General features: G+C 36.4%; 1 protein-coding gene across 1 annotated transcript in view; it reads right to left on the minus strand.

Moving 5' to 3' along the window:
- LOC150103937 (voltage-dependent calcium channel type A subunit alpha-1-like) overlaps positions 1–12,863 on the minus strand; it is a 1,762,795-nt gene that overhangs the window by 1,038,389 nt on the left and 711,543 nt on the right. Inside the window, exon 23 of the mRNA XM_090397103.1 lies at positions 8,150–8,310. Within this exon, the coding sequence (XP_090253229.1) occupies positions 8,150–8,310 (161 nt within the window). The remainder of the gene's footprint in view (positions 1–8,149; positions 8,311–12,863) is intronic.

Here is a 12,863-nt window from a genome sequence, read left to right on the forward strand (position 1 = left end):
CTCAAGAAACTGAATTTCTTTACTTCCAGTTGCTATCTCGTCTTCTCAATCTATATTGCTCAATCTATAATGTTGGATAATTAAAATCATCCAACATTAACCTATTTGCTTGGTGAATTTGATTATACATTTATTGGTCACCACCCTCCTCATTGCTAGGTCACAGCAACATGCAATGAAGTATAATAAATTTAGTTTAATCCTTTATCCAAGTGTGAGCAAACAAAGTTTGCACCTGAAAGTATCTTCAGGACTGGCGTAAGGTGGTAACAACACCCCACAAGGAGATGTGTTTTGCATTATGGGAGATACTGAGATAGGAGTGATGGTATCTTGCTCCACCTTTGCAAGGAGTTGCCCTGGTGTTGTTACCACCTTACCCCAGTCCTATAGATATTTTCAGGTGCAAACTTTGTTTGCTCACACTTGGATAACGGATTAAACTAAATTTATTATAGTCTAACCAAGTGAAAAATAAACTTTCAATGCAATGAAGTATTTCATTCTATCTGCGTGAAAGTATGAAGTATCTCACTTCTTCAAATCCAACTGTTTTTCCCTACATCCCAGGTTATTCCCTTCTCTTTTTGTCTACACATGCAATCACATCCTCTTGCAACATTACACTTTGTGATGCTGTGTTCTCCTGTCCATCCTGAGTCTCCCTGTTTTTTGTCTTGCACAGTTGTTCTCTCATTCTTTGCACTCATGCTACCCACATCTTAATCCATAACCACCACTTCAATCTCTCCTTCCTTAATCTCCTGCTCTTTCACATTGCTTGTTTCTAGCTCAGATATATTCTCTTCATAATTCTTCCTTTCAATAGGAGCCTCTCCAAATGACTCGAATCAAAATGATTCAAACGCAGTCAATCACTCTTCTACAGTTTAATTCTTCCTTCAAATTCCTTCCACACACATTAACAAGCTCCTTTCTTTTCTCTTCACCCATTTCTTGCTCACTGCCTCATCTTACCACTGTTATACCTGGGCAACACACTAGACTATTTTTCATATACACTATTATATTTGATCCTTCTCAACAACCTCCTGATATCCAATCTTACATTCTCCTTATTTACATTGAAGTCATTTGTTCTTACTACCACTGCCAACTGTTAGCATACTCCTCATATCCATTACCTCCAGCTATAAATCAGTGCTCTATCAATAAGCATGGTTGCATTATTTTGCCTAAAATCTGGGAGCCAATCATTCTGAGACCAAATATAGCTTGACTTTTCTGAATCAATTTGATTTGTTGTAGCATTTAAAGGTGTTTTGATAAGACATTAGTCTTTCTTTGGCTACAGATTGAACTGCTACGACAATTTGCCTGAGTTCTGTGTGTCTTATCACAGTTGCAATTTATGGTCTGAAGATATTAGTTGGGAAGCAAGCAAAGCAGCAACTGAATAAATTATTCCAGAAAATTCCATATGAATTTTCTGACTATATTTGCTGTTGCTAATCTCATTTTTTGAATCCTCCAACCTATAAATGCATTTCAGAATCGTTCTATTTATTTTATGCACTGTATTTTTCGGACCATAAGATGCACCTTTTTACTTAGAGAAATCGACTTAGAATTGGGGCATATTTTATGGTCTGAAGGTAGGAAGTCTTGGATTCATATAGGAAAACTTTATTGGCATAAATAATAGTTAGTGGGAGAGTGTATGCAGTTTTGAATGGACAAGACGATTATTAAGTCTTTTAAAAAATGCAGCATAAGTAACGCGATGGATGGTACTGAAGATGACTTAGTTTTCGAAGAGAGTGATAACAATAGTTTAGACAATAATACAAAAAGTGAAGGTAATGAGACAAGTGAAGATGGACTGAATGCTGCTGGTACAAGTTATTGTAATAATAAATGAAATTTAAGGTTTCTGAATATTTTTATATAATAATATATTTTTCTAAAAATTGTCTCATAAATTTGGGGTGTGTCTTATAGTCTGGTGCATCGTATCATCTGAAAAATAGGGTAATTCATTTTCTAGAATCTTCAAGACTAATAAGTATAAAGAATAATAAACAAAGAATGGACATGGATAGAATGAAATATTTCATTGGATGTCGCTAGAGATATGTTGAGGGCAGTGACAATGAAATGTATTAGTAACTTAGCCAAACATATATATATATTCATATTTATGAATTTAGGGACACAAAACACACGTGTTGAAAAGATTATTTTACTGATTAATAATAAAATAATAACTTGACGTTTTGACCCCTGTATTGAGGTCATCATCAGAAGGATACATGTGTATAAGAACCGACGACACATAAAATACCTCCATTTTGGAAAAACCGGCCTTTCTGACCACGTACTCCAAACATACCACAGAATTGATAGGAAAGGTACCAAGTCCTTACAATGCACCAAAACCTGGTTCGAGTGGAAATTCAAGGAAGCATGTGAAATGCTCAACATGATCTGAATCTGAATAAAAATGATGGTCTAACCATTCCAAGAATGTGGAGGATAGACCATCATTCTTGGAATGGTTAGACCATTCCAGTCCCTCTTGACTGGAGAGGGACACGCTAACGTGTCCCTCTCCAGTCAAGAGGCTGCAGGTTCGAATTCCACCATGAGCATGGATGTTTGTGATTGTCTGTTGATACACTAGTGGTTGGCAGTAGATGGCATTGATGTATTGCAGTTGCGGTCAGTTGGTGGATTGTGAGTGGTGGAAGCAGAGTTGTAGATGCTCTCCCTTGATGAGACTTTGGACTCCCTGGAGGTGACAAATAATAATAATAATGTACTAATACAGACTGAGATGAAGAAATAGTATCTAGGACTAAAGAAATTGAATTTCTTAAGTTTTTGAGTACCAACATACAAGGATCAAGGGACTTGAATCTGATCATCTCCTGAGAGGATGTCATTGTAAATTAGGTGTCAAATCTCCCTCTGGTTGGTGAGAGTGATTATGAGGATTTCTGTAAGGAAAGAATATATGTAAAGCTACAATGCTAGTGAATATAAAAAGCACAGGAGACAGCTTGCATCTATATCATGAAATAAGTAATTGAGTGAAAAGGGGATCAATGTGACTTGGTTAATATTCACGACCTATCTAGTAGAAGCAACATCCATGTTTTCTAAGAGTCAGGTTAAAAGTTTGAAATGAATAAATAAAGAGGTTAAGTATGCAATCTGGAGAATAAAGTACAGAGCTGAGATTAATATAATGAATTTTGATATCAGGTTTAATACCACTTTACTTCATAATGTGATCCATATAGATAATGAATAACAGAGGAGATAATGCATATCCTTTATTTAACATCAAACCATCTTCCTGCCCTTCCTTAAATTTTAACTGCTGATTATAACTCAAATAGAGACTATATATTGCTCGATATGATGTCCCATTTTCACCAAATAACTGTAGCATTTTGAAAAGCTTTCCTCCTGGCAAGTTGTCATATGCCCTTTCCAGATGTAAGAAACTTAAATACAGATCTCTGTTATATTCCCAAGATTTCCCAATCATTTGTCCTGAAGTGAAATCAGATCTTGACATCCTCTATTTGGCCTGAATCCAGCTTGTTCTTCATCCACAGTTTTTCTTAGCCATTTTTCAAATATACTTGCATAAATCTCACCAGGAGCAATCACCAGAGAAATATCTCTGTAATTTTCATATTCAGTTTCATTTACCCTTTTATAGGTGAGCACAATGAGAGCTACACTCTAATCATCCGGAACTTGACCCTCTGTTCACCTTGTGAATTATACAATGCAACTGCTGCAAAATCTCCACATTTCAGCACTTCTAGTCAAATATCATCCACTCCAGCTGCCCTTCTGCATTTCAGGCAACAGAAGAATTTCACCCATACTTTATACTTAAAATATGGATATGTATTCCTGATTGCATTCCTGTTGAGTGTTTTCTACCACCATGCTGTCATTGCTTGTTCCATTTAATTTTTCAAAGTAATTACTCCAGACATCTAGAATATCTTTATCCTCAGTTTTCATGTCACCTTTATCATCTCTGATTTCTTTTAATGTACTATTCATTTCCTCCATTTCTAAGCATTTTTCAATAAACTCCAGAATATTTTGCCACCCTCCTGATATTTATTTTCTATGTTCATACCAAAATCTTCTCATGACTTTTGTTTAATTAGTTTTACACAGTTTCACTTTCTTTCATTTTCCTCTGTATTCTCTAAGAGCATAGCTTACTTGCTTGCCAGTAACCTCTAGCTTCCCTGATTTTGCACTTCCAATCTCTCACTAAACAACACTTTATTGAAGCATCTAACTCCATAACCATTCATGTTGTCCCTCAGGCATTACAAGTCTTTCTATCCATCAGTTCACTCTGTATATCTATAAACTGCACATCATTCCACCAACACATTCTTTTCAGTGACTCATTCACAATCATAACACTTCTTTCTAATTCAGTCCTATTATGCTACGGCATCAGACTTATAGTCCTTACTTTCTAACTCTTCTTTTCCATCTCTTCCAGAAAACCTTTCATATCTTCTGTATTTGTATATTTACCACCTTTCAAATCATTTGTGCTTTCCAAAATAATCTATTCTTTTATCTGTCCTCTTTGTAAACTAACCATTTCACTGACATCCATGATATCTGCACCTGGGAGATATTCTTTCTTCATATTCTCATCAAATATCTTATCGCAGAATCTCTGTACAATACCTTCTCTTTACTCTTAGTTTCTCTCTTTTATTCTCTTGACATTCACTTTTTCTTTCATTATCCCCCATCTACTGTATCACAAATGTTTTTCAGTTGCTCAAGCTTAAGTTATGTCCTGTGTAGGACTCTGTATTAGTGTTCATAACTTACTTTAATGGCAAAATATAATAACTTATTATATTTCACTGGATTTCAAATCAGCATCTTTAGAGAACAAAGCAGATGTTATAGTTTACACACAACAATATGTTTGCAATTTGGCCTCATGAACAAGACACATTGGATGCTTTTTTCAGCCAACATCCCAAAATTCACTTCACAATAGAAAAATAATCTAATAACTGTTTGCCTTTTCTTGACACATTTGTCACCTGCCATTCAAATAGTTTGCTATCTTTTTCTATTTATAGAAAGCCAACACACACACACACACACACACACACACACACACACACACACACACACACACACACACACACACACACACACACACACACAGGAAGATACAATGACATCATCTAGCTAACAGTATGGTATTCTATAAACACTTACACACAGAGCCAGAGTGATTTGTATTAATGATACAGCTCCTTCCTTAAATTAACTTAACTTAAATATCTTCACCATATTTTCTCAGACAATGCTACAATTCCCACAAAATAGATAAAATACTACACAGTCAATTACTTTTCTCTCTCTCTCTCTCTCCTCTAACACACAAGAATAAAACATCACTATTCATATTCCCTATGTCAGATTACATCAGAAAAGAGAGCCAAAGTACTGTGTGACCACAGATGCGAGACCCCCCCCCCTCGACACTTCTGCACATGGCAGAAGAAGGCGAATCCTTTCCAATAATAGGATAATCAATTCTTTCGTGGGATGAGTGTTTATTATTATATGTCAGAAAATTAGCTTTTCTTTTATGAAAATTCTAGTTTTTAAAGTGGGAACTATTTTGCTTGTATGACAGTTGGAAAATTTTATGTATAAAGCATGCGATTTCGCATGTTGGTTACGAATTCATACATCACCTTATTCCTTTCTTCAACATGAATTGACTCTTCTTAGCACATTGCCAGCTGCAGGTCTAGCATCTGTGGTCGAATAGTATTATTAAGAAAACATGGCCTTTGTACCACATTTAAATTGCATGCTAAATTAGCAACTCTGATGCACTCTCCTAAGGAAAAATTCCATCCTCTAGCATATCCTGAAGTGTATGAAGTTTCTCATGACTGTGACTTGGCCTACTATCAGCAGACAGGAAAATCTATTAACATTTGCCTTGGAGAACATAAAAAATTACATTTGCTACCATCATTATTATGGCAAGTCAGGACACAGATCATGATTTCAACATCCCTTCACACACTTCAATGACTTCTAAATACTATTTAGAAGTCATTACAGGTCAGAAAGATTATTTTTAGGGTCAGCCATAGCTATGAAGAATTTTCCTAACCTGAACAAGTATGGCTGCATTAATTTGCCAGAAATTTGGAAGACTCTTATCTTAAGATCAACTCCTTACATAGTTGTAATACTTCTTTTTTTCAGCATTTGAAGGCACAAATTAGGACTTTAGATCCCATTACATTTTGAATTGTTTCACTTACTCATTATTGAGTGTAAACTATAACATGCTGCCACTTTGTGCTCTGAAGATGCTGGTTTGAAATCCAGCAAAATATAAGCCAGCAATAGTTCATTTGGTGTTGTTATATTTTATTTATTTACTTATTTTACTTTAAAATAAGTTATGAATAACATTCATCCCTTAAGCTTATCTATTAGATTCTGCATTAGTCTACTTTTCTCCTTACTGCCATTGCACATCATCCACATTCCCTTCAACAATTATTTTTATACGCTCATTCATATATTATCCACCATCACTCACTCCTTCTACCACCTCTAAAACACTTTCACCGTCATGCCTTATATCATTCGGAATGCAAATTGCAAAGCCTCATGAATAATAATTATTATTATTATATCACACCTCCAGGGAGTCCAAAGACTCATCGAGGGAGGGCATCAACTATACAACTCTACGTCTGACTACTCCACCAACCTTCATCATCTAACACCAATGCCATCTACTGCCGACTACCACCACTAGTGTTTTCACAGACAATCACAAACATCCATGCCCACAGCATGGATGTTTGTGATTCCGAATGGTTTGAACCCGCAGCCTTTTGCCTGGAGAGTGGATACACTAACCACTAGGCTGGCAAGGAGGATGAGAGGGAAGACCAGTAAAACCAGATAAATTGATACTGGATTAATATGGATGGAAGTTTTCACAGAATGGGAGTAATAGTCAAATAAGAGGTTATACTTGGAAACTGTATAAAAAGGGTATTGAGTAAGGGAGTGAAGAGCAGGTTTTGTGCATGAAAATGAGTTGTGAGAGATATGCAGTGCCTGAGAGTGTGGTGAATGCAGAATGAGTTTAAAGTATGTTTTGTCGAGCTTTGTGTGTGTGCGTGTGTGTGTGTGTGTGTGTGCGTGTGTGTGTGTGTGTTTGTGTGTGTGTGTGTATTACTTTCTGCTATGAGTCTTTTGACTTCATAGTGACTCCATAATAATAGTAAGCTGAGTGTGGATAATGTCTAATGGCTTTGGGAAATCCACATAGACACTGACAGAGAAATAGCATTAAGGGAAACTAAAATGTTATCAGAGGGAAAAAAATATCCTTAATATTATATACTTTTAATCTAATTAAGAAGCTGTTGAAAAACTAAATTGATTTAGTTCATTCCTGGACCGTTTTCTCCAGTCTGATGACCTAATGCTTGTTGCTAGGATACATAACCAGGGCTATTAACAGGCCCACCAATATGAAGGTGTAGTCAGATGTTTCTGCTGACTGAAAGATCAGCATACTCCACTGCAGAACTAATGTTCTGGCCACTGCAATGTGGAGTATGCTATTTTTGTTGGTGCTAATCTTTGATGCAATGTGTAGTATGCTGATCACAAAATATGTTTTGCCTAAGCATTACAATCATGTAATATACTTGGAAATCCCAAGAAGAAGAGTCTTATTATTCTTCATTCCCCTTTTAGGCATATGCTCAAGTTTGCTGTTCTGAGGCATTAGCCACTACTAACCTTCAGAACAGCAAACTTGTTCACTAAGCCCTTTAACAAATGTGTCTAGCACAATGGCTTTAGAAATTTGAAAAGTAAAAACTCAAAGATCTAAAACATATGGTAGTAGAATAACTGGGAAGAAAATTGTGGATTGTGAATTGGTAATGATGCAGTAATGGTGTTAGACTCTCATATCTTAATAACTGAATCATTCGAACTGCAAACTACTGGATATAAACACTTTCTTTTGGTTATATTCTTTTCTATTGGAACAATCATTGCAGCAATAAAACAGTAATAAATTTTTTTTTTTCTTGTTTACAACATTACTTACTGACAAAGATCCTTCGTCAATTTAGACGTATCTGTACAGTAATAAAACTTGCCATTAAATAACTGCACAGCTATCACAGCAAAGATAAACTGAAACAGGATGTACACAATAAGAATGTTGAAGACATTTTTCAAGGAAGTAACTACACAATCAAAGACAGCCTGTAAAAGAAAGCAAATTCTAATTTGAAAATAAATATGATACTTTTTCTAAATAAAAAAATGCTTATATTAAAATCTTTTCAATATTCTGTAGCATTATTTCATAATAACTCTGTCATTAAATTACAAAGTGAAATTTGAGTATTGATTATAGAGTATATACATTATTCACTGCATTTCCAAGTCCCTATGTCAGTTGAAAAGAACACAGGTGTATAAAAATTAGATAAAAAAAAGTAGTAATGCTACAATTGATTCTTTGCTCAAATCTACTGTGATAAAGAAATATTCTTATCAACAAACACCAGTGAGAGTCTTCTTCTTATTATTATTATTTTATCAGGACATCACTGGATTCAGGAAAGTCATCTTAGGAAACTCTTTTTATTTATTTATTTTTTTTATGTGGATCTTACCCATGAAAGGTTTATTTGTGAATCTATAGTACATTCATACCATGGGTAGGTTAAGGATTTTTAAGGAGACCAAACATGGAACTTTTCAAACCACTTCAGACCTCCACTAGGCAGGACAGTGGTCTAACATGGGACAACCAAATTCATCTCCCCACTAAATAGGTTGTGAAACTTATTACATACCAGTACTGTGTGTGTGTGTGTGTGTGTGTGTGTGTGTGTGTGTGTGTGTGTGTGTGTGTGTGTGTGTGTGTGTGTGTGTGTGTGAACAAGTAGTTAAAAACAAAGAAGGAACAAACTGATATTCTCTTCACCAACTGAAGGTTGGGTCTTGGGGAAAATTGTGTGAAGAAGAATGTTTCAAAAACAGAGTAAAAACAAATGAAAGAGGTGCCAAAAAGCCTTGCATATCATGCCTTAAAATCATTCATCATCTCAGCCAACTATGCTGGTGTACATCCTTGCATCAACTTCTCACTATGCAAGTCATCACATCAGCAATGAGCTGTGTATTCTGCACACTATTTGTAAAAGTTACCACCATACCCAGCTCCTGAATCTCAACCAATTTATGGAGGACAGTTGACCAATATAGATCACAAATCTAACCTCTGCACTCGAGAGTGCAAACTAAACACTTATTAATATTACAATGAAAATATCATTAACAAATATAAGTCAAAACGTTAAGGTAAGAATTTGGCTGATGGAAATGAGAGGGAGACAGTTAGTAAAATGAAGCAAAGGATAATCATGTGGCACTGTATGGAATTCAATCATTAGAGATAATGGATAACAGTATGAATAAAACTTGTTTTCCAGGTAGCACAATAAATCAAATAACTGAGGCTTCACAAGGAAGGAACAGGAATCAGGGCTAGTGGAGGTTGTGGCTCAAATGACTTGCAAGGTGAAAAGAAGAATGTGCAAAGGGATTTGAGAAAATTGTTGTGAGATGTGAAGAATAACAACATTCTTGGGATACATGGTTAACATAGCACTCAAGTATCATAAAAGTAAGATGAGAAGCAGAGCAGAGATAATACTGATAAGATGGCAAAGCTGAGGCAAAAAGACGCCTCAAATGTGTGGAGTGACTTTGATGGGAAGTTGGAAAGGTTTAAGGCAGTTTGAGTGCATTTAAATGAGTTTCATGTGGCACATTTGGAGCAACTGCTGATTGTAGTGAGTGAGTGCACACAGTCAGGATAAAGTGAGAGTGATTAAGGATCGAAGAAAGAGATTGAAAAGCACGTTGTGGAAGGACAGATAGAAGATGGAATGTATGGTGAGGATGAGAGGGATAAGAATGAAAACCAAAGTAAGGAACAGGGAAACAGTTTGTCAGAGTGGGGAGAAAGTTGTACTACAATAGTGTTGGTGATAATCACAAAGATAGTAGGACAGGATCATTAGGTTTATATTCTAATTCTAAAATCATGAAATCCTTTCTGGTCCATGGACAAGCTCTCTTCAGCTGCCTTACCATCAACACCTGACATGTGGAGAGAACACTGGTCCAACAATCTTCCAACAAATGGTTTCCTGGTTGAAGATCCCTGTGCTCCGCAGCCTGGTTTTGCCCTTCCTAAGAAGATTTGGTCATCTATCAACAGGATCAGAACTAACCAGGGCAAATGTGGCTGCCTACTGCATAAATGGAGATTATCAGACCACCCTTATTGTGACTGTTCCCCTGTGGCCCAGACGATCACTTATATTGTGAATGACTGCCCAAGGTGCCAATTTCATGGTGGTGGCCTCCAAGACAACCATGAGGTGACAGATGAGGCCCTGCATTGGCTTTCTGGTCTGGACATTGACCTGTAGCTGCTTTTGCCATAAGAATAAATAAAATAAATAAATAAATTAGGTTTATATTGTAATTCAGAGTCCCTGCACCCAAAGATAATTGGAATGTGTGTGAAACTTGGTTGGCTAAAGATGGATATAGAATAATATTAATAGTACTTCCTCTTCTCTTTTCTCCATCTTATCCTATCCTACTGGAAAGATTTTTAGATTTTTGGTGTGAGGTTGAAATTAATAGAACAGTATATCTAACATGATGTTATTACAGAAAGAATAATATAGACAGCATTCATAATAATGTCTTACAGTATAAACAACACCAAGAGAAGAAAAAAATACATTTATTAAATGTATTATTTTGCTGATTTTCTAAAGAGTTTCATCAGAACACAATTATAACTGTGATAGACACACAGCACGAAACTACATAACTGAGGAAAACAATCTAAATTGTAATTGACAACAGAACTAATGTCCTTACATAGCACTCTCTACAGGTCAGCAACCATAACGTTAATTTAGAGATGTCAGGCCATCAGATCTTAAAATGAGTCTCCTAGATTTTTGGTAAATTAATGCAACCATACTTGTTGAGGCTGAGAGGGTACTTCATCACTAATGCTGATTCTAAATATAGTCTCTCAAATCTATAACAACTTCTATATAAACCTCTATGTAATGGACCACTGATCCTATGTGAAGGAGTAATAAGAATGAGTTTAATAAATGCATTCTTTTGCTCTACTAGTGTTGTTTATACTGTAAAAGCATTATTATGAATCATCAAAGACACTTAAATTTAAGCAAATTCAATAGCCATAGAAAAGGAAAGTAATCCTAATTGGAAGAATTTAATTATAGGAATGAAGAATGGAGAGAGAGAGAAGTAGATAGTGCACAGAAATAAAATGAAAGAAATTGCTGAGTTCCCGAGACATAACTGTTATAAGCAGCATGTGATGAAAGAAACACAAGGTTTAGAGTGCTAGATTTGGTGATATCCTGATATTCTCACAGGAATGAGGTTACAATGCTGTCAATAGTTTGTGAGAATGATTACATGACACTAGCTTGGAAAGTCAAAAAGGGAAGAGTTCGTCAAGAATATTATTATTATTATTATTATTGTTGTTGTTCCGGGCAACTCCAAGGAGTCGACAGACTCATCGAGGGAGGCCCTAACATCATGTCAAGAACAACTATTCGACATTCACACAGTATCTATCATACCTTGCCTTGAACTCATTTACGGTCATAGCACCCACAACAGACTCTGGAAGCTTATTCCACTCATTCACTACTCTCCAAGTAAAAAACCTAGCTCTAACACCCTTGTCAACCACGCTCTTGACCAGCTTCCATTCATGGCCCCTAGTCCTCCCACCACCAGTCATATTTTCAAAAATATCTTCTGGATCAATCTTATAGAAACCCTTCAGTAATTTGAATGTCTCAATCATTCACCCCTCCTTCGCCTATCGACCAATTTCTGCAACCCACAAATCTTCAACCTATTCTCATAAGGTTCATTCCACAGACCTGCCACCATCTTGGTCACTTGTCTCTGGATCCTCTCCACTTCCTCCCCATCACGAAGAAACCCTGGTGCCCATAACTGGGCACAGTAGTCCAGATGGGGTCTTATCAAGGCTCGATACAGAGGAACAACAACTTGTTTGTCTCTGCATGTTAAAAAGTATTTTTCAGAAGCCAAGTGATTTGGTGAGCTGTTTTAGTCACTTTTGCAATGTGCCCCCCTACACTTCAATTCCCTATCCACCAACACTCCCAAATCCCTGGCCTCATCAATCTCCTGGAGTACGGTTCCACCAATGTGATATACTGCTGCTATTCTTTTCACCCCAAAGTGCATAACCTTACACTTTGGCACATTAAATTGACATCCATTTTTCCTAGCCCAGTCCTCCAAACTATCCAAATCATCCTGTAAAATTTTGACATCCTGTGCACTCATAATTGCTCTACCCAACTTTGTTCATCAGCAAACAAGTGAACACTTCCTCTCAAATCCTTTCCTATATCATTGATGAACAAATTGAAAAGCAGTGGTCCAAGAACAGAGCCCTGTGGCACTCCACTAGTCACAAGCCATCTTTTAGACTCCACTCCTGAATAAACCACTCTCTGGTATCTCTCCTTCAACCACCCTCCTATCCATCTCACCAATCCTATATCTATCCCCATCTGCTCCAGTTTACTGATTAGGGTGATATGTGGTATCCTATCAAAAGTCTTGGAAAGGTCCAGTAGTATTACTGTAAACCCATTACTCCTATGCAGTTCAGCCGTCACTGTGTTATAAAA

This window comes from Typopeltis vanoorti, chromosome 8 (genome assembly GCF_054136105.1).
Source record: "Typopeltis vanoorti isolate ZY-2024b chromosome 8, IOZ_Tvanoo_1.0, whole genome shotgun sequence".
NCBI lineage: Eukaryota > Metazoa > Arthropoda > Arachnida > Uropygi > Thelyphonidae > Typopeltis > Typopeltis vanoorti.